Source organism: Periplaneta americana, chromosome 2, assembly GCF_040183065.1.
Source record: "Periplaneta americana isolate PAMFEO1 chromosome 2, P.americana_PAMFEO1_priV1, whole genome shotgun sequence".
In the NCBI taxonomy this organism is placed as follows: Eukaryota; Metazoa; Arthropoda; class Insecta; order Blattodea; family Blattidae; genus Periplaneta; species Periplaneta americana.
This window is the reverse complement of record NC_091118.1, coordinates 16,872,080-16,896,468: the sequence shown is the minus strand read 5'-3', so window position 1 is coordinate 16,896,468 and position 24,389 is coordinate 16,872,080. Positions and strand designations below refer to the sequence as shown.

Here is a 24,389-nt window from a genome sequence, read left to right as displayed (position 1 = left end):
GTTCCTGTCTCTCTCTATTCCTTTCTTTCTCAGTCTTAGTCTCTGTTTCTTTATGTAGCTATCCCTATCTGTCTTTGTCCCTGTCTCCCTCTATTCCTGTCCTGTTCAGTCTTTGTTCCTGTCTCTCTCTATTCCTTTATTTCTCAGTCTTAGTCTCTGTTTTTTTATTAGCTATCCCTATCTGTCTTTGTCCCTGTCTCCCTCTATTCCTGTCCTGTTCAGTCTTTGTTCCTGTCTCTCTCTATTCCTTTCTTTCTCAGTCTTAGTCTCTGTTTCTTATGTAGCTATCCCTATCTGTCTTTGTCCCTGTCTCCCTCTATTCCTGTCCTGTTCAGTCTTTGTCCCTGTCTCTCTCTATTCCTTTCTTTCTCAATCTTAGTCTCTGTTTCTTTATGTATCTATCCCTATCTGTGTCTGTCTTTGTTCATGTCTCCCTCTATTCCTGTCTTTCTCAGTCTTTTTCCCTGTCTCCCTGTGTCTCTACTCCAATCTGACTCAGTCTTTTTCCCTGTCTCATTCACTCATACATACACACACAATTGGAAACACAGTGGTGGGTTAGCATATTACCTTTTTGTTTCCATTCTGTTTGGAATGCCATTTTGAAATAAGATATCAGAATAATCATTTCAGCTGAAAGCATTCTTCCATAAAACATGTGCTGAAATATGTTACATACTACTATAATGCCTTCTTATCTTGCGTGATGCGCAATTTAAGCATGCAGTGCTAAAAATCTTCCTTCAGATATACCTAGGCGTAACCTTCACTGCTGCTTTCCAGTTTGAGCCCTTCTACATACATACTGTATATGGTTAGCCCAAGTTAAGTTTTTATGCACCTATATCCCCAGAAGTAGATGCTTATTAGCCTGCGTTATATTTCATTATTTTCAGAGACATTTGCTTCACCCTGCTCATTTTTTTTCAGAAGTTCAAATCTTTCAAAGTTCGTTTTTCCCATATTATATTGTACTAAATTTAAAACATAATGTCATTAGAAGTGGAAACCATATCTTGGACCAACAATTAATTTTTTCTTCTTCAATAACTTGCTATTATCCTGTCTGCGTCAGAGATGATATTTATATTATATTGTTACCCATATATTATTTACACATAAAATTAACACTAAGGGCCCAGGACAGTTCATTGTCATACCGTATGCCATATTTCACTGTATCAAATTGACCTCCTTTGGCTTTGATAAGTTCTTTTACATATACAATACCGGTACATTATCAGAGTCATTTTGTAATATGAGTAGTTTAAATAGTATAAAATATTAACTATCCTAAAAGTTACAAAATTCAGTACATACTCATGAAAGAAAACCACATACATATGTAAAAGATTCTGGTACATTTTCTATATTCAAGATTTAAGAATAGATTGAAAAAGGAATCATAAAAATATGTTGAGAATTATGGAAATTAGGTGAGAAATATTTTCCAACCTGCATTTGAACATATTAAAGAAATTATCCCTAAACTAAATTCAGCATGTTTTGCTATTAGATGTATGCAAGAAATTCTAAATATAATACCTTACCTTAAAAATAATATACTTTACATACTTCCACTCGATAATGAGTTTTCGAATAATATTCTGGGAAAATTCTACAGAAATTAAAAGTACATTCCTACTGCAAAAAAAGGAATCATAAAAATATGTTGAGAATTATGGAAATTAGGTGAGAAATATTTTCCAACCTGAGTTGAACATATTAAACAAATTATCCCCAAACTAAATTCAGCATGTTTTGCTATTAGATCTATGCAAGAAATTCTAAATATCAATACCTTAAAAATAATATACTTTGCATACTTCCATAATGAGTTTTCGAATAATATTCTGGGAAATTCTACACAAAGTAAAAGTACATTCCTACTACAAAAAACAGTATCTAGGGAATTGTGTAGGACCATTTTAAAAAACTACAAATAATGCCCATGGCTTGTCAGTATATTTATTTCATTAATAAACTCCCTCCTATTCAATCGTAGAAACTTTGTAATTATTTCAGTAGTTCATAGCATAAATACGCGTCAAAAATGACTTTCATACTCCATCGGCAAGTCTATCGTGCTATCAAAAAGGAGTGCATTATATGGCAGTAAAAATTTTAATAGTCTCCCTATGGATATAAAAAATGAAACTCAAAACATAAGATTATTTAGGACCAAATTAAAGAAGTACCTAATTTCTATTCCATAGATGATTTATGACATTCAACAATGCTTCATGAATATTTATGTCTTGTATTAAGTATTGATATTAACCCATTGTGTTGTACAAATATATTTTAAAACTTTTCTGTATATATTTTAACTAGACTGTGACTATAATTAAAACTTTGTAGTACAACTATTAAGATTGTTTTGACATGTTTTATATTCTAGGTGTGAAGCAATGTACCAATCAATCTTCTTAATGTATTCAGCTGTTTGCTAACAACATAAAGTTCACTATACTCCGCTGTAGTCTATTCAGTTGTTGAAGCAATGTATGAATACCATTGAATGTAAATAAATACAAATACAAAACATGTAATTACTGATAACTATAAATTATATGTTAATATTCTTTCTTAAAATAGAGGTGGTAAATATTTATCACAACAATTCTGAATTTAATACATTTTCTGTGTTTTCTGAGATAAAATTATTTCATTTTGTCAATGCTTATAATGCTCAAAGGTGGATGATTCTTCTTAAACAAGATATGTGGAAATGATTTTGCGTTGCCTCAGATCACCGATAACACACTCTCTCCATTACCAGAGCATGGGAGCACATTGGCCTAACCACTTTTGTGATAAGGATATAATCAGTACTGTCATGGAGGCCATACAGACCCATACATTGTATGAGAACCTACAATTTTTTTTAATTAATTTTGTCTGTACCGAGTCATACGGCATATGGGTGCCTAATTTTTGTACGTGGAAATCTGTACAGATCTTAAATCATCTCTTGTTGTTCCTAATGTATTTTGTTTGATGTTCTTAAACAAAAATTGTCCACCTCTGCAGCACTGGAATCCAGAATTATATAAAATAATGGTTGAAAAATAAGAAGTCCTGAAAATACACACTCCAAGATTCATCGAAACAAGTGTGCATCTACGGTGGTGCTACATGATGCATTCTTTAATATTAATAAAATCATTAAATGACAGTCGCAGAGATAGAGAGAGGAGAGTAATAGTACATTATGCAATCAACCTATAATGGTAATAATTAAGACGCGAGTATGTTTATGAAATGAGCACAAGCGAGTTTCATAATTTTCATACGAGCGTCTTAATTACCATTATGGTCAAGTTTCATACGACTTTTTATGCTCGACCATATTTCTAACTTGAAATTATTCATAAATATTCATGTTATTCTTATCTGACTGAGGAGTGGAACTGACCTTCTGCAATACCTCGTAAATTGTGAGATGTGCACAGACGCGAAAGTATTGATTTTTTCCGAGAAACAAATGTAGACATTGACCTTGATATAATCTAGAGAGTAAAATAAACATTAATCTTGATACAACCTTGAAATTGAATTAGACATTGAAAAACGTGATGACAAATTGAATTTATTTGAATATTATTTACAATTAACGCTAATTATTATAGTAACAGAACTGATTTTATTTCAAATATAGGTGATTTATTGTGCAATTGGTGAAATGAATTTGCGGGAATGTGCTTTGTGAAAGGCTGGAAGATGACTGTGAATTGATGTTAATTTGTGTGTTGTTTTTTTCGACTGAGTTTAATATTGCATTTGAGATTTCAGTTTTATTTTGGATCGATTCTTCAACATAACCTTCTGCGACAGTATTGGATTTCCAGCCTCCGTGACATTTCAATGTTGTGATGTCGCCGCCAGCGTCTACTAAAATTGTCGCAAAACTCCTGCATTGCATATCCGAGAATAATCGATACTTGCGCTTTCATATTGCCACAATGGTATTTTCTGATTGGTGGAACACGTGAACTTTAATGAATAGGTGTACTTTAATAAGGTCAATTAAAGGGCTGCTACCAGGTGTATAATTACTACATTTCGGCATGGTCGAGCATAAAATATATTTCAAGGGAGAAAACAAGGGGTGGGGCATATAGCCAAGAAAAAAATTACCATGACAGCACTGGATATAATTAATCACTTCTCCAGTAGAGCTGTCTTTATCATACAGATATCTATATCAGTATTTGTAATGTGACTTAAATTTGCTTTCAGGAAAACTCTGAAGAGATGTACAGCTTGGACAATGACTCATTTCTGAACAGTCTGGAGGCCATGACCATCCAGAACTACTGGACTGATAATGTGAAGCACACGAAGCTGTGATGATTTCAGCCACAGACAAGAGTTGCCAGCCAGCACCTCTTTCAAATCATTCCACAGAATCTGCAACGTAAAAATTTGATTTATATAGAATAATACTGGAGTTGATCTTTTCAAGTCAAAATGTGTAAGTGCTTGAATAGTTTTAACCAGATGATAAAATAAATGATGTAGTAAAGGTCTGGATATACGTCAATAAGACATACAGAAGAGATATACATTCAGGGAAGGAGTGTTTCTAGGCCTATTTGTATACTATCTAACTTAAAGAAGGTGTTTGACACAAGTACAGACAGCTGGGCTGCTTGTCACTTTGTCACTGGACTAGTGGGGGTGTTATGGTAGCAGTACAAGGTAACTTTATTTATAATTCTGACCAATTACAACTCAGATGTAATGACTGAGTAAGAATAATTATTGTAAGAGAGAAAACTCATCTCTCAAACCCGTTATCAAGATGAAAGAGTAGTGGAACGAGAAAAATTCTTGATTTGAACCCGGGTTTTCAGCTCTACGTGCTGATGCTTTATCCACTAAGCCACACCGGATTCCCATCCCGGTGTCGGATCGAATCCTCTCGGTTTAAGTTCCACCTCGTGAGTCCCCTCTAGTGGCCGCCCTCTGCACTACGTAATAGATGTCTATGAACGTAGGACTAATGTCCATATATGTGCGGAGGTGCACTCGTTATGAGTGACTGATTGGCTGGGATCCGACAAAATAAGCGCTGTCTTAAATCATGAAGTGATTTACGCATATCATATATATTATTTTAATGTACTGAAGTACATATGTACCGATGACGCAGAATATCTGCATGGAAACACCATATGTACTTCAGTACATTAAAATAATATATGCCGTTACCAAGGGCTATTCCCCAGGAATGGACCAAAACTCTTGGTAACAGATCTGACAGATAAATTTCCCTTTTGTTGCCTCTCCCCTAAAGGCCAGAATAAGAATGGAAAAGAGTTGTGATTGGTCACTTGGCTGGAACTAGACAAGAATCATATACACCAGATATAATGACAGTGGTTGTGGTAGACAAATAGTCATAGTTATTCTTAAATATTTTGCCGATTATTTTAAATTTCAATTTAGTAACTATCTATAGGTACTACATACAACATTGAGGCAACTGTCTGTCATTATATCAATAAAATAAATACTACATGTATATAAACATCGATGGCCTATTTCGAAATGGCACTTTCTTGACTAGAGGAACTCCAGTTGAAATATCTGAATGCAGAATTTACAGATATTAGTGTTTACTGAATGTTGAAATAAATGTTGTGATAAAACTGTCTACTATTTTGAAGATCTGAGTTGAAGAACAAAAATTCTTCTGTTAGAATTTTTCTTGTGTTCATATACATTGTGTAACACAGTTTATTATGTCATAGATAGAGACTTATCATGGGAAATCAATTGTTTGTTAATGCTATCTTCTCTCTATATTTCATGGAAGATTTTATAAGGAAAAATGTTAAAAGACTAAAAAATAATACATCGAAAAATGCACTAACAGCTATTCCATTTTCTTTAGCAAGTTAAAAAGATTTAAATACAATTTTAAAATGTAGGACTTCGTTTGTCTTTCCCTATGTATCAACAATTTTATTTGGAATATAAAGCATATATATATATATATAAAATGTATAATTTTATTTGATTTTATGTCTCCATGAGACTCGATGTTAAATATAACAGAAATAAAAACAATTGACTGTAGAATAAACAAATATATTTTTTAATGCATTGTTAATTCTGTAGCATACATTTCTGTCATTGCAGAGAATTGGATTTATTTGGAAATTAATAACACAATTAAATGTTTTAGAATTAGACTGTATCAGATTAACAGTTTCTTCCCACGTTTATTAATGACACCATTAGTGTAGGAATAATAATTTGTGACTAAATTAAAATTAAGTTGAATATTTCACTTAGCTTTTACACGTTAAAAAAATTAGTGACATTCATTTGTTTCCCCTTTGTTTTTTTATCACAGTCTAGTATATACAGTCACGAAGCTTGAGTTGTTGAGAGTACTAGAAACAATAGACTGTACTGGTACTATTTCACATTGTCTGTGATGAGGCAACAGTAGCGATCCTAGTGGTTAGCAACTATTTATGGATGCATATTCCCTACGTATTGAACTTCGTGACTGTATATACTAGACTGTGCTTTTATCATGGCTTGTTGGATTAAATACTACATTGTTTTAAATATATCTTATTATTTTTTCATCCAAGACCTACTGTAATTAATGACATCACTATATTAACAGAAATTGTGGCTAGATTTCTCTAATGTCGAACACATGAACATTTCACATTTAAAAGGAAATCACAATATTGCAAAATAAAATATTGTAAGTATATGAAAGATTAGTTCCTTGAAATGAAATTAGAAAGTTATATAGCAAATCTGATCAGTAATATAAAAGTACCGGTACAGAATATGTTCTGCTTTTGCTGTTTCATCTATATCTCAGATCTTCAAAATACTATGTAGTAAGTTTTAAAGTACTGATATCTCAGAACTTTGTTTCAAGAAATTCATGACATGTTGAATTATTCTAGGCTCAGGGACAATATTTGAAAGGTTGCAGGTCAACCATTTTCTTTTTCTGAACAGTTCTGTGGAATGGGAAATGGGTGATATCCATGACAGCCCTGTCTCTCTGACTAGGGCAGTGAACAAATAAAATAAAACAATCTTTAAATGTTTTAAGATGTTTAATAATTATTAATATTATTATAGGACCTCAGTTATTTATACTTCATCTCACGGAATAGATACACTATCAGCGGAAAATATAATAAAAACGATGGAACCCAGGAAGAGTGATGGAAAAATCATATGAAAAGGCTGACTACTACGGTATACATTAGTTTTATTTTACGAAATAGTAGGTACTTTATCTTTTTTAATATCTATACAAACTTGTATAAAATATACATATATATCTTGTGATAAGTCTTTTATTGCTTCATTAATTATATTTATAATATATATAAAGTAAATAGATTAAACATAGAGTTGTGAAATAGCTACCCAAATGAACTTACAACCAATATTAATTTCCACCCTTCCACCCGATTTTATTTGTAGATAACAACGGTAAACATGCTTTATTTTAGTTATTAGTCAGATGGGAAAGATAATAATATGGTGACTGACTGTGATGATAAGTTCTTAAAGTGTTGTGAATAGTAGTGAAGTGTTAATGAAAGAAAAGTTTAGTGTTACATGAAGTGGTTCTCATCACTTTAGCTAAGCAGCTGTTTATGAGCAGATTTACTGTTACGAAAGATTTCACTCATCGTCATCAACACAAGTTGACGATTGTTAAAAATTTAGCAATTTCGTTTCATCAATATTTGTAATCTTTGACATTCGTCTGATCTGATTCTCTTAATTCTGTTCATAACATCCTCCGATGTTTCTCCCGATTGAGTGATTATACTTCCGAGATAAGTAAATGAATTCACAGGTTCTATTACTTGTTCACCAAATCAAAAGCTGTCTTGGCATTCTCGAATTTATCCGGAGCACTTACTGGTACCCTTTTATTGTCAAGAAATATAGTAGAAATAAAAGCAGGTATAGTTTTAACAGTATATCCACCACTAGCAAGAGGTTTTGCACATCCTGGAGCATCAGTTGATTTAGCTATATTTTCCAAAACTGAAGTATTTACTCCCAACAAAAGTGTTTGATATGCAAACGATCCTTATGCTTAATTTACAATGACGCGACATCTGCGACATGCGATGCGACATCGTAGTATCGCGTCGCGGACTGATGTTCACAATTCCGCAACTTGAATCGCTGGTTCGTGTTGATTAGGAATCTTAAAATGAAACGATGCCCGCCTTCTCTATTTTTGGAGTAGAAGAAATCAACATATCATAACTATATGCGAATGACATCTTCGCAATTTGATGATCTCCTGCATATCATTGGCCCTCAAATATAAAAAAAACCCATTGCGGGAGGCATCCAGCAGAGCATCTAAGCGTAACTTTGAGGTTAGATTTCCCTTTAAGAACTTGGTTCTCTCCCTACGTTCTCTCTTTACGATTTTCATATTGCAACTTTCACAATGTCCATTAGTTTTAGAAACAAGTCCTGTAATCTGGGATAAATAAAAAAAAAAACTCATTAAATGGAAGCTCTCTGAGGACAATTTCACGAAGGTGGAAGAAGGATATTGGAAAAAAGTAAATTTTCCGAACTTCATGGGAGCCATGGATGCAAATATTTGTCTATTTCATGTACACAAACAGTAATATAAAGAGTGAACCGTAAATAATGTCATTAATTTCATAGGATTATTCTTTGAGATATTTTAAACAAAAAAGTAATATGATTATTGTTTTCGTTTTGCTTCCTTTTCAAGATAAAAACTGTTTTATATGAAACATGTCTTACCGTCTTTTGGAAAAACCATTGATTTAATTACCAATATGTTCAGTAAATTTAAGAGAGCGCTGTATTTTCATAATAAATACGCAGAAATTTGATCTAACAAATGTAAAGTTTTAAAATTCCTTTTCAGAACGAAAATTTACAATTGTTCTGATGAAATTTCTGCATATTTAAACGACAAAAACTATTTTTTTTTTTATCATAATACACTGCTCTCTTAAATTGACTAAGCATATTGGGACTTAAGTTAATTCAATAGCTTTCCCAAAATACGCCATGAAATGTTTCACATAAAATAATTTTTTTTTTTCGAAAATGAAGCAAAAACGAGCAAAATTATATTAAACTTTTTTAATGAATTTAAATACTATTATAGTCACAATCATACCATAGTATGAAAGAAAAATTTCACAACCTCGAGCGGGAATCGAACCTGCGACTTCCTGTTCTCTGGTCAGGCGCTCTACCACTGAGCTACAGGAAGTCGCAGGTTCGATTCCCGCTCGAGGTTGTGAAATTTTTCTTTCATACTATGGCATGATTGTGACTAAATAGTTATTTATGGTACTTGTGAGGTAAGTGCATCTTTATTGCACGAGTGGAAAGGTTTAAGCACGAGGCATCAGCCGAGTGCTTAAATTACACGAGCGCAATAAAGATCACGCTCACAAGTACCATATGTAATTTTATCCATGACCATAACGAAAAATTATGTTTTATAAAAGAAAATATGTTGAAAATAAGTCCTCATGTAATCACATATCATGGCATGGATTTTAGAATCGATACGTGTACTAGGTAGGCCATGATGTAGGAGGCCATGATTAGTGAAGAATGGTATCTAAGGCGTAGGATAAATAACAAATTATAATTAATTATATAATTTTAATATATATTTTTTCACTTTAAACGTGTATTTTCGTCTTTTTGAAGTTTCAGGAATTATTTAGAAGTGTTCATGGGACTAATGTGATTAAAATAATTTCACATTTTACTTCTGTAAACTTAAGAGGAATATTAAAACTTAATTACTCATTGTGCCTGTGTAGCTCAGTTGGCTAACGCATGTTGTTTTAAAATCCTATAATCCCAACTTCGCAGGTTCAAGTCTCCTCACATCCCAAAAGGTAAATTATTACAAAATTTTAAAAAGATGCATATTAGATATGGATGTAATGTACAAATTACGACGTAGCAGACAGAGAAAAGAGAAGGAGATTGAGTGTATGTATATTTAAGAAATGGTAATAAAGAAGTAGAGGTAGTGACATCTAGTAACTAATATATTAACTTCTTGAGTAATAGTTCAATGGAAAAGTATACATGTGTAGCCGGGTACTAGGAAAATACTAATGAACTGTGAGATAAAGTTCAAACTGTGAGGTAAAGTCTTTATCTCACTAGTGAAGTAAAGTAATGTTGAATAAAAGCCTACTTTACAAACGCAAAAGTATTTACTAACGGCATGTTTTTCGTTATGGTCATGGATAAATAGTATTTAAATTCATTAATATGTCACATCAACGGACATGTATACGTCACCAAACATCGTAAGATGAAGATTAAACTTTTTTGTTTGAAATATCCTAAATAATAACCTCTAGAAATTAATGACATTACTCGCAGTTCATTCTGTATAATTCAGGGCATCCTTTAACCAATTCTATCAACATCTCATCTGAAAAAGTATTCAATTTTGTTGCAGACGACGCCGTCATAAACAAAACACATATGCATTCTGGTAACGTTGCACGGTAAAAGTTAACTCAATTTGCGATCTGCGTCGTGACGTCATGGAAATCTGATTTCCTATTGGGCCATAATTTATATAATGTCGCGTCGCTGTGTTGTGTCGCGTCATTGTAAACGATGCATTAGTGTGATATTCCAGACTTTCCACACATATTTAGAAACATCTTAGAATAAAATAAAATAATTCAATAAAAGCTGGTCTGTGTATTTTTTAATACGTAATCTTTGTGGGCCTCTTTCATCTCGATTTTTTTATTATTATTTATGTTCACGTTCAAGTGGCTCAGCAAATATGAAAAAAATATTTGCCAATAATTATGGATGTGACCAAAGAAAAAAACTGTAATTCATGTTTCAGGAGAAAAGAAAATAACTTAAGGACATATTTCATTATGCTTATATTAATGTCACAACCATTCGACTGAACATAGAACGCAATACAGCCATAGAACGCAATAATTCATGACTATAAATAAATTCTTTATAATTACTTTTTCCATCTACATCATCAGTCCCCTAGCTGCCCATTGTGCAACTCAAACCGAGAAATGGATTCGGAACACCTCAAAATCTGTGCTTCAGTGGCTGGTCATGATAATATCTTCGAAAAATATTGGAGTGCAAGAGGTCAAATGACTTTATTGTCAAACGCCTGGCATTAGAAAACAACAACATATATATTATTTTAATGTACCGAAGTACATATGATGTTTCCATGCAGATATTCTGCATCATCATACAATGAAAGAGTAATGGAATGGAGAAAAATTCTCTCCGGCACCGGGATTTGAACCCGGGTTTTCAGCTCTACGTGCTGATGCTTTATCCACTAAGCCACACCGGATACCACCCCGGCGTCGGACAGAATCGTCTCAGATTAAGCTCCAACTCTTGGGTTCCCTCTAGTGGCCGCCCTCTGCACTACGTCATAGATGTCTATGAACGTAGGACTGAAGTCCACACATGTGCTGAGGTGCACTCATTATGAGTGACTAGTCTGCTGGGATCCGACGGAATAAGCACCGTCTTAAATCACAAAGTGATTTACGCATATCATATATATTATTTTAATGTACCGATGTACATATGATATTTCCATGCAGATATTCTGCATCATCATATGATGAAAGAGTAATGGAACGGTATCCGGTGTGGCTTAGTGGATAAAGCATCAGCACGTAGAGCTGAAAACCCGGGTTCAAATCCCGGCGCCGGAGAGAATTTTTCTCGGTTCCATTACTCTTTCATCGAACAACAACATATGTCAAGAATCTGATGTTACGTCCTTTTTCTGGAGAGGCCTTCAATCGTAGATTTTTATGTCAAGCCTACATTAATTTCTTTAAAAAAGATCAATTATATCTGCAATAAGCATAGATGAAATTCTTCTTAAAATAGCTGGTGACATGTCATAAGAAAAAAAATAAGTAATGACATCACAACAAAATAATATTAATTAATTAATAAAATGCTCAGAACATTGGATTTTCTTAATTTGTTTTCTAATATGCCAGTCTGTGACGTTATGAACACTTTTATGTGATATGTTGATAGCTTTGCAGTTCATTACGTGCTAAAATCATCATCTCTGCAGAGAACACATTTTGGTGATGTATAAATTCCAATTCTGCAGAGATATGCTGCCAAACAGGGATGTCCAGTTACTAGTCTAAAGATAGCCATTGTTGTACTTCTTGGAGAATCAGGAATAAAATTTTTAGTTTTTAAATAATGTTACCAGCATAAATATAGAAGTGATGGAAGTCGAAACTAGTAATGACAACATTTGTATAGGATTGCAGGTTGTAGAATTAAAAAAACATAAAATTTACTATAAACCATGGGTTTTTTTTTAAAGCGCTTCGGTAAAGCACTTCATGCCTTTGCTGCAGCAAAATGAGGGTCGAAAAAAAAAGGTAAGTAGGTCAACTGACTGCAAAATGGTGGACAATTAATATTGGCTTCTATTACTGCCATAATAAATTTAACCCTAAAAGAACCGAACATGTTAAATAGTGTCGACTTCCATGATAATGACATAGAATTATTATTACTAGACGATTTTGACAATAATAAACGTTGCAAAAGACCAAAACACACATTCCGCCATGATGGATCGTGCAGCAAACTCGTAAAGCGAAGTTTTGATTTGCTGCACACTTGCTACAGCACTGCTGCAGCGACGGTGAAGCAAATGTAACAAAAGAATGGTCTTGCTGCAGCGCTTTACGTCTTGCTTTAAAAAACGCACGGAAACCATATGGGGATAAAAAAAAATTTGGTGCCACCAAAAACAAAACGGACAGACAGTTAATTTCAGATGGCAATGAAACTATCTTTAAGGCTAATAGACTTGCATATTGGAGATGATTGTAACTTTTATTATGACTTCGATAACAATCAATTACAAATGGAAAACGTATTAAACCTTTATCTTTAAAATAATTGGAATTCTTTCATTAATTTAAGAAGTGTTTGAGAACCACTTGTCTGCACAATGTGAAGATTTCCTTAGAATGAATTTTGAAGCTAAAACAGTGTAATATTTACCGAGAAGAAATGATCATTTCCTTGTGAAACATGTCTGTGACAAATACGGACTTGAAATGATCTGATTTTCATGTATATTATATAAGAACCATGAATGTAACTGACAAGTTGTGCATCTTTTGTGAATTTTTCAAGAAAATAAACTCAAAACATAATAGATTTTAACTGGTGGGTCAGTAAGTTTACCAGTATGTGTTATTCTTGCCATATGCAATGTAACATGGAAAATAATGATGATGATAACAATAAAATATTACTGTTACATTCCTTTTTGAAGCCTCCCCCACCACAGCTTATGGCATGGATCTGTGTGTCCTATTCTGAGAAGTTATTACAAATTTATATGTACATGTGAATTGATGACATACTGTATTATGTGAAAATCTGCCTACAGTGGAGAATAGTTTTGGTCTTTGGCAGGGTTGCCAGATGTCTTGAATTGTCCTGGGTTTTAATGGTGTGTCTTGTGTCCTGGATTCAGTTATGTTTGTCACGGAATGTCAAAAAGATTAGAAAAATAATATGCATCTACAGTATAACTACTCATAGTCATTGATTATTCAGTGATGACGATGAGGCCTCATATGAGGCGTTCAGAGCTAAAGTGGATCAAGTCCATGAGACGTAGTTTTGATATAATAGGACGTAAGGGAAGACTCCACTGAAAAACATGAAAATTTTTCCAAATTTTTTTTTAGCTATTTCACTTATTCAGAATTTATATTTTCATACCCCAAATGGATTCAGCTCAATTCTGATTACAAATACTCGTATGTTTACACTTTTTAAATTAAGGCTGGAAGGGGGCGTGGAATTTAAAGAGCTGTCAAAATTGTTTTTCATCGAAGAATTCTTTTTTAAAATTTCTGATTACAAATCTAGTAATATTAATAAAATAAACTAGCACCATTAAGAAAAATATTAATAAAATAAACTAGCAGCATTTCTCACAAAATAAATGCATAGAAACATGCAGCTACCTCATAAATACTTGCAGTAAAAATATTAATAAAATAAACTAGCAGCATTAAGAAAAATATTAATAAAATAAACTAGCAGCATTTCTCACAAAATAAATGCATAGAAACATGCAGCTACCTCATAAATACTTGCAGTAAAAATTTCATCCAGATAGATTAATATTTGGCATAAGAAAGTTGGTGTTGAATCAACAGAAATGAACACAGAAAAATAGATTTGAAAATAAAATGAATATTTATGTAAATTAATATTCACCTCCGCTACATTCATCTAGTAACTTCAGGGAGCCAACAAAAAGTTACTAGATTTGTAATCAGAAATTTTAAAGAAGAATTCTTCGATGAAAAACAATTTTGACAGCTCTTTAAATTCCACGCCCCCTTCCAGCCTTAATTTAAAAAGTGTAAACATACGAGTATTTGTAATCAGAATTGAGCTGAATCCATTTGGGATATGAAAATATAAATTCTGAATAAGTGAAATAGCTAAAAAAATTTGGAAAAATTTTCATGATTTTCAGTGGAGTCTTCCCTTAAGGTCAACTTGCTCTAGTGGATTATCTAATTTCACTAGCAATAATTTTATTGCTCCATTCTCAAATTCTAGATTTATAAAATATAAACAATTGTGATGTTAATTGATGCAACGCTTTGGTGACTTGATTCACTATGGCTCAGAACATCGTGAACAAATAATCTGAGCCAAAAGTGACTGGTGTCACCTACCGGCGAATGCTTGGCATTAAGACTTGATCCATTGCTGCTCGGAAAAGATCCAACTTCAGATAATCAGAAAATGAATTAAACTCAATTTATGAAAATAGGTGACTTAATCCACTTTAGCTCTGAACGCCTCATATATGAATATGAGTATATATAAAAATATAATTTTTTGCTCATTTCTATAAAATTATTGTTAAAATTCCTTATTAATTTTGTAATATCCTAAAGCTGTCATCAACGCTGCCTGACACCTCCTATTGGGATGTACTGAAATAAAAACAATTAAACATAGAATATGGGAAATGCCTGTTATTATTCGGTTGAGAAGCTTTTGTCATCCAATCTGCTGTCAAAAAATCTGAAAGTTAGAATTTATAAAACAGTTCTCTCCGCAATCATATTGTATTTTTAATTTAACCTCTGCATTGTATTCTGGATCTTAGTGGGCAGCCATAGATTTCGGCCAGATATCCCAAATTGTGGAATTTGTGTTGTGTGTACCGGTTATTCTGTATGGTTGTGAAACTTGGACTCTCACTTTGAGAGAGGAACAGAGGATAAGGGTGTTTGAGGATAAGGTTCTTAGGAAAATATTTGGGGCTAAGAGGGATGAAGTTACAGGAGAATGGAGAAAGTTACACAACACAGAACTGCACGCATTGTATTCTTCACCTGACATAATTAGGAACATTAAATCCAGACGTTTGAGATGGGCAGGACATGTAGCATGTATGGGCGAATCCAGAAATGCATATAGAGTCTTAGTTGGGAGACTGGAGGGAAAAAGACCTTTGGGGAGGCCGAGATGTAGATGGGAGGATAATATTAAAATTGATTTGAGGGAGATGGGATATGATGATAGAGATTGGATTAATCTTGCACAGGATAGGGACCGATGGCAGGCTTATGTGAGGGTGGCAATGAACCTGCAGGTTCCTTAAAAGCCATTTGTAAGTAAAGTAATACTGTAGTATATATTAGATATTAAAGCGACATCAAAAACTTTTTAAGTTTTTAATGTCACTGTATATAGTATCATTATTCTTTACTCTCTTTGGAAGTTGATTTATTATTGATAGGATTTATACAATGTTTCATACATTTTTTTCTGTACTATGACATTATTTTTTTTAAGGCTTCATCAATAATTCAAAGGAAATTTCATAATCTAGCAAAAATGTACCTTAACAAAATTAAAAGTTTAGGCCCCTGGGTAGTTGAAATACATAAAACGAATAAAATCAGTTGTAGGCCTATTACAAATTGAATTAATTCGAATATGTAGTCATGTTAAGATAGTACACAGTATACCTATCTTGAATTCCTGATGAGAGAATCTGGCAACCCTGCTTTGGTCATTTAGAATTGAACATTATACCTACTGGTACCAGTATGTAATACTTTATTGTACAATTTCAATTACAATAAGAAAATTTACTTGAAGTAAATTATGTTTACCAGGATTACATAATCTAATTCAGTTACCTTTAGTGTATCAATATACTACACATTAAATTATTTGTGTTTACAAATAAAATAAATTTTAAACATTTCAAAACACTTTGTCTGCAATCTTGACTACAAGAAATAGTTTCAATATTGTCAGCAGCAATGCATCTAGGAGCCAAGAAGAGGCATTCAGGTTGCATTACAAGGGACTAATAATGTATAAGGTAGGGAGGAACATTTTAAATAATTTTATATTCATACAATGCAATAATAACCTCAAAACTCTATGTAGGCCTAGTTTTAAATGATAAAACTGAATTTCTGTGCAACAAATGAAGTTATATTTCTGTTTTATTTGCCGTTGCCTCTTCTATGTTCTAAGAAACGTATGTTGGCAGGATTCGCTGTTTTCTTGTAGAATAGTTCTTTCCATGATGGGATTATAGTAATGATGAAGGTGAATGCCAGAAGAGTTTCCATGCAGTTCTGCACAATGACGTTACCTTGAGTACATGAGCACTAGGGAGCATGTGGAAGTTTTGATAATGCATAACAGTTAAAATAGTCAATAGATCATCAGTACACAGAAGAAATCACACATAAGGATGTTTGTTTCTTTCTATAATTACTCATTACTATGTACAAATATTTGCGAAGTTTACACTTTTTATTAGTAGAATATTAAATTATTTATTTTTATTCATTTTGCCATTCTTGTACGACAAAGAATGCCATTTATAACCTTAGACATATCTGAAAGAAGATTAATGAAATAGAACATGGAAACCTCACAAAAAGTGAAAATAGTAAACATGTAAATAGAACCTAAATTCACTAATGTTAATTCTTGATTCTGTCTGCCACACACGCCATAAGCCACAACATGATTTGGCGGGAAGTTAACCGACAACAATTAAAATAAATTAATTTAGATTGTCAATATGTAATTTTCAGCAAGTAGCAGCCACATACAATATGGAAATTTCAACAGATAAAACAAAAATTATGGCATTCTGTGGGAAATATCCAATACAAAGTAAAATTTGTCTCGATAATAAAATATTAGAAAGATGTAATAGTTTCCCATATTTAGGTTACAATCTTTCCATTTTTGAAGAATTGGACATATCACAGAAAATTTATAAATACACAAAAGCTATGGGCATTATAAATAGTGTGATGAAACCATCCTTGGTTCAGAAACACACCCGCATACGTCTCTACAACACAGTGGCACGACCGATGCTCAGCTATGGCAGTGAAGCATGGACACTGAGGAAAGCAGATAAAAGCAGAATAACGGCTTGTGAAATGCGATTCAGGCGAAGAACAGCGGGCTATACTAAATGGGATCTGAAAAGAAATTGTGAAATTTTAAAGGGACTAAAAGCTCAACCAGTTTTAGATTACATTGTTCAATATCAGTCTAATTGGAAACATCATTTGGAAAGAATGGGTAATAGTAGACTCCCAAAGACAATTTATGATTATGTACCACATGGCCAAAGATCTGTGGGTCGTCCTGCTAAGAGATGGCGTAAAAATTTTATGTGAGACCGTAACAGGCCTTGTGGGCTAACACTTGTCAGGCAAAAGAAGAAGAAGAATTTAGATTGTGTGAAATCAAATGTTCATGGTCTTATAACTAAATTGTGTATTAATGTTTTCTCACAATTTAGCAGAAACCTTTCAAATGTACAGGAAATTGTACTAAATCTTTTAAGAGACTCTCTTGATATTGGAAATAATCAGTTGCAATACTTTATAAATGAAAAATAAGTAGTTGGATAGCTCCACATTTAACATAGGATTTTATAAAGTACTTACTTATATAAGGTACTGAAGATAATACCTATATAAGCTGATGAAGATGCTGAACGAAACATCCAAATGTTAATGCAATGTAATAATAATAATAATTATTATTATTATGTACCAAAGTATGTATGATATTTCCATGCAGAAATTCTGCATTACCATATGATGGAGTGGAGAAAAATTCTCTCTGGCACTGGGATTCGAACCCGGGTTTTCAGCTCTATGTGCTGATGCTTTATCCACTAAGCCACACCGAATCCCAGTTCCAATGCCAGATTGAATCCTCTTGGTTTCCCTTTAGTGGTCAACCCTCATGCACTGTGGAACTTAAACTGAGAGGATTCAGTCCGGCATCGAAACTGGAATCTGGTGTGGCTTAGTGGATAAAGCGTCAGCACATAGAGCTGAAAACCCGAGTTCGAGTCCTGGTGCCAGAGAGAATTTTTCTCCACTCCACCCATCCTTCATTAAATAATAATAATGATAATAACAAAGATTACAGAAGCGACAACTTGAATCCCAGCTCCCGACTTCACATAAAATATTGTACATCTTGATTACACAACTTTTAACACTGTTATCACTTCGGAATGTGACATACTAATACTATACAAAGGAAACAAAAGACAGATCCAAAACCTACATCAACACATAAACAAAATACACCCAAAGCTACACTACACATTAGGAATTGAAAACAACAAATCCATAAATTTTCTTGACATCACAATAACAAAAGTAGACAACAAACACACATTCAAAGTATACAGAAAACCCAGAACAACAACAACACATTCAACCACCCCACACAACACAAACAAGCTGCATTCCGAACAATGGTACACAGACTACTCAACATACCAATGAACCAACAAGATTACAACGAAGAGCTAAACACAATCAAATACATAGCACAAGAAAACGGATACAACCCCAACATAATAGACAACATAATACGTAAGACAAAACAAAACCACAAAAAACAGAAGAATACAACACAAACACAAGAACACAAAAAATACATCACACTAACATAAGAAAACAAAAACATACATCAAATTGCAACCTCATTCAAGAAATTAAATTACAACATCACATACAAAACAAATAACACTCTACAAAAATATCTCAACACAAACAAACAAATACAACCACACATGCGTATACAAACATAAATGTAACACCTGCAACAACTTCTACATAGGACAGACAAGCAGATCATTTCAAACACGTTACAAAGAACACATCACAGCCATAACAAAATTACAAAGCACCTCCACATATGCATAACATATCACAAATGCCAACCACACCTACAGAGACATCAACACAGGCATGGAAATACTGCACATCCAACCAAAAAGCCAGAAACTCAACACACTAGAACAATATGAAATATACAGACACACGAAAACGCACCCCAACGATATTCTCAACACACAACTCAATTTCAAAACACATACACTCTTTGACTCTACACTACGAACGCACCCACACAGGAAACAAGAGGCACCAAGACCAACAACGACCAGTTCTGAAGATGACCGAAAATAGATCGAAACATGTTAACAAGGTACGTTAAAATTTAACACAAGAAAGTTCTTATCATACATATTCCGAAATAAAATATTATTTTCACAAATATTGCTTATACTGCTGTTTGTAATCAAGGTAACGTCACACGGCTCGATGCATGTGCAGTCCTCCATCTTTACTAAAATCCCATCATGGCTCTTTCAATGTATGACCACTTTGAAGACGTCCACTTAGGGATAGGTTCGCGAATGTGTAATGATTGAATAATTTCATCTGTATATTTGTGAATATTATATACATGTATCATATACCTAGTCTGTGATATAGCATGATTTGTAGTAGGCTGTTATATATTTTATTATATAATTAATAATATTATTACTACTAGAAATGTTTACGTACTGTACTTCTGTAAGTGTCATCACTACAAACTACAAGCAATGACAAGACAAAAATTTCCTGTGGGTATACTGTGTTGTAATATAAATGGTGGTATATAAATATATGTACATTTTAGATTCCGCACTTCACTTTTGAAATAAATTAGTTTTAAGTCCTGAAATTGTTATAAATATTTTTCATTTCTTCCACATTTTCCCTCATTTATGTCCAAACTTCCGAATATTTACATAATATAAGGTGACCATATGTCCTGATTTGGCCGGGACAGTTTCGGTTTTCAGAGTCATATCCCTTTGTCCCTGCCAGCTTTGGCCAGGATGCTTGGATGTTCCGGTTTTCCCAAGCAAATGAAAAGACCAATGATTTGAGATTGTAAATATAATTGCATAAGGGGGGTCCATCCAGCTTAAAAACTACATTTTTTTTTTCATTTTCTCGAGTGTCCCTTAATGAATTAAGTTGAAAATTTACGAGGTTATTGTTCATATCTTGAACAATTACTTGAATTTAAAACAAATTGACATGTTTTAAATTCTCGAAATGTTAGCAATTTTTTTACAGTCAATCACCGTTTCCCTCGTAGCTCAAGAAGGTTGTGATAACAACATGAATCAGCATCATTAAATTATTTGCAGTGTACGTAAATCGTAGAAATAATTTGTTAAACCATTTTGTTTTAATAGTTATTGTACTTCGTGTCTTCCTAACCTTCCAAGTAAGGACCATCAGCCGACGGCGGGGGCATGGGACTACCGGTGGTCAGCGGGGGTGTGAGTCTACCAGCGGGTGGAGGGGTCGAGGGACTACCAGCGGGCGGTGCAGTCGAAGACCTATCCGCGGGCAGCGTAGACCTGCAGTGACGGCGAGGTGCCACGGGGATTCAGAATGTTCAAGTAAGGACAGGCCTACTAAGACTACTGCAGGTTAATTGCCAAAGTATTAGAAATAAACTTATTCTGTTTTGGAACTTGGTCGATGTTTATAATCCAGATGTAATAATTGGGACGGAATCATGGCTTAGGGAAGACATAAATGACTCGGAAATTTTTAGGTCGGATTATAGAGTCTTCAGAAAGGATAGAAGTGAAAAGGGAGGGGGAGTTTTCGTTTGTACTAAGATAGAAATAAGTAGCAATCTTCTGTGGATACACGAGGAAGTTGAAATATTGAATGTTCAGATAAGAAATGGGCGGGAAACCTTAGATGTAATAGCATGTTACAGACCACCCAGTGAATTAAACAATTTAACTTTGCACAAACTAAATGAATATCTTAATACAGTATCAGAAGACCGAAACGTAGTAATTGCTGGGGATCTAAACCTCCCGAAAATTAACTGGAACGGGATTTCAGGTACAAATTCAGATGCACAGACCCTTGTTAATGAATTGATCTGGCGTAAAGATTTCAAGCAGGTAGTAAATGGTCCGACGCGTGACAATGCCCTCTTAGATGTTTACCTACTAAGACCTGTCTCTCTCTTTGTCAACTCTGAAAGTCTTCATAAAATAAGTGATCACAATAGCGTCTTATTAGAAATCTTCTGGGAAAACACAGTAAATCCGAGGTCAAGTCCACTGTCTGTCTGGAATTTTAACAAAACCGATGTCCATGAATTACAAACGTTTCTACGACAAAAGCATGATGACTTTCTAAGGACTGAAGGAAACATGGAAAATGTGTGGCATAAATTTAAGTGTATAATTTTCGAGGCATTAGTAAAATGTGTACCTTCTAAAATAATTAATAAAAATCCGGACCCAGAATATTACACTAATTATATTCGCTACTTAAAGAAAAAGACAAGGCGCGCATTTAGCAAACGTAAACGGAGCCATGAGCATTGGGAAAAATATATCGAATTAATTAAGAAACTTGAGTGTGAAAAAAGGTTAGCTCAGGAAAATTTTCTAAAAACTATTTTAAAAGAAGATGAAAGTAACAATTGGAGACAGTTTTATAATTATGTACGCAGGAGAAAAGGGAAAAATGAAGGAGTAGTGCTTTTACGAAATCAGAACGGAGAAAGTATAACTGATGACAAAGAAAAGGCCGACTTATTAAATTCCTATTTCATTTCGGTTTTCAATAATAATAATAATAATAATAATAATAATAATAATCCCACTGATAGGAGTGGTTGTGTCACAGACCGTGAATGTGAACCAAATTCGACTTTCAAAATAACTTCCAAAGGGGTTAGAGAGAGAATAACGAAATTAAAAAATCGGAAGTCTCGAGGACCAGATAGTATTGTTACAGAGATTCTTAAATTAGGTTCCGAGGCCATAATTCCATACTTAATGCGTATATTTCATGTTTCCATAAACAATGCAGCTATTCCATGTGACTGGAAATCAGCTATAGTGGTACCCATACATAAAGGTGGAAATAAATTAGGCCTAGATGTCGGAAACTACAGACCGATTAGCCTTACATTTGTCGTATGTAAAGTCATGGAGCATTTGATATCGGATTATATTCGTCATGTTCTAAATGCGAAAGACTGGTTTTACAACCGCCAGCATGGTTTTAGGGAAGGCTTCTCATGTGATAGTCAAATTACGTCGCTGGTTCAGGATCTAGCTGAAGAGGTAGATAGAGGCGGAAGAATCGATGCAGTTGTGATTGACTTTTCGAAAGCATTTGATTTGGTGCCACATGACATATTAATAGATAAGTTAAGTAGGCTAGGAATAGATAAAAGAGTGGTGCTATGGATCCAAGAATTCTTGAAAGGTAGAACCCAGAGAGTTAGAGTAGGTCATGAAATATCGGAAATTGGAAATATAAGTTCAGGGGTGCCACAGGGCAGCGTTCTGGGTCCATTACTCTTTATAATATACGTAAATGACCTATGCCAGAATATTACATCAAATGTGAGGCTATTTGCAGACGACTGCATTATCTATAGAAAAATTAGAAATAATTCAGATGTAGAGTCTATTCAAACAGACTTGAATAACATTTACAACTGGGCGTTAAAGCATAGGATGAAAATAAATGGTTCTAAAAGTAAATCTATAACATTTTGTAAAACCCGAGAGGAGACTAGTCTTAATTACGAATTCAGTGGTGTTGTAATTCCGCAAGAACAATGTTGTAAATACCTAGGAGTGTATTTAAACTCCAAACTTTCTTGGGGAGAGCATGTTGATAATGTTACAGGCAAAGCATGGAGGGCACTTCACTTTATTATGAGAATCTTGAGAAAGGCTAGCCCCAAATCGAGGGAAATAGCATATCTAACATTAGTGCGACCGTTAATGGAATACGGAACTACGTGTTGGGATCCCTATAGAATATATCAGATAAATTCCTTAGAAAGAATCCAGTATAGGGCAGCTAAATTTGTTAAAGGTAAAAGAGAAGATGGGAACGATACGATAAAATAACTTAAATGGGAAACTTTGGAAAACAGACGTAGGAAAACTAGAATAACATCATTGTATAGAGCACATCTAGGTCAGAAAGCATGGGTAGACATAACAGCTCGGTTAGAAAAGCCAACGTACTATGGTAGGAACGATCATGATTTTAAAATCAAATGTAGGAAACAGAAAACGGATGTAGGTAAATTCTCATTTTTAAATAGAACTATAAATGATTGGAATGACCTACCTGCAGTGGTCTTTGAGGGCTGTCCTTCCTTAAGGAGATTCAAGAATAATTTAAAGAGTTGTGTATAAAGTGAAAATTAAAATTAAGGTGACATTCAACATTTAATTTTTTAAGGTGACATGTATTTATCTAGCCTGACGAGTTTACTTCCTTGGTTTGAATTGTAAATTATTTAAAAATAGCGTGTAAGAGGGCCTTAGACTAGAAATGTTTAGTTTAAATGTAGTTCTGTTTATAAGTATGCATAAGAATGCAATTATTTGACTTATTTGAACTGTTGTATCAGTGAAGCGAGGTGAGTCAGTGAAGTTATGGTTTTACAGTGCAGTGAACAGTTCCGATCAGTGATAATTTATAGCATCAATGAAATGTGTTCTATAGTGTCAGTGAAATGTGTTACAGAGTGTCAGTGAAATGTGTGCTAAAGTGTCAGTGAAATGCGTCATAGTGCCACTACAGGGAATGAGATGAGAGTAAAGTGAAAGACTATTGAAACTTATGTAGGACCTATACATAATTATGTAGGTTGTGTTGTAAAATTAGGTGTTTTATTTTATGTTTTATTATTATTGTGTTAAATTGTATTGTGTATTCTTATTGTATTGTGTATAAAATTGTATATGTGTTGTAAATTGTATTATGTATTGTAAATTTTATTGTGTATAGCTTATCATTTTAACTGTGTATTGTTAATATTGTATATACCACTGCCACCGGGTGCTTGCCCACTTGCAGTGTAAATAAATACATACATACAAGTAT

General features: G+C 33.6%; 1 protein-coding gene across 3 annotated transcripts in view; it reads left to right on the top strand.

The window, feature by feature from the left end:
- Nucleotides 1-20,166, top strand: part of LOC138714401 (uncharacterized) — a 513,148-nt gene extending 492,982 nt beyond the window's left edge. For all 3 annotated transcript variants that reach the window (XM_069846610.1, XM_069846609.1, XM_069846611.1), the window contains one exon: nucleotides 4,243-20,166. In XM_069846610.1, the coding sequence (XP_069702711.1) occupies nucleotides 4,243-4,353 (111 nt within the window). In that variant the 3' untranslated portion in view covers nucleotides 4,354-20,166. The remainder of the gene's footprint in view (nucleotides 1-4,242) is intronic.
- The last annotated feature ends 4,223 nt before the right edge of the window (nucleotides 20,167-24,389 follow it).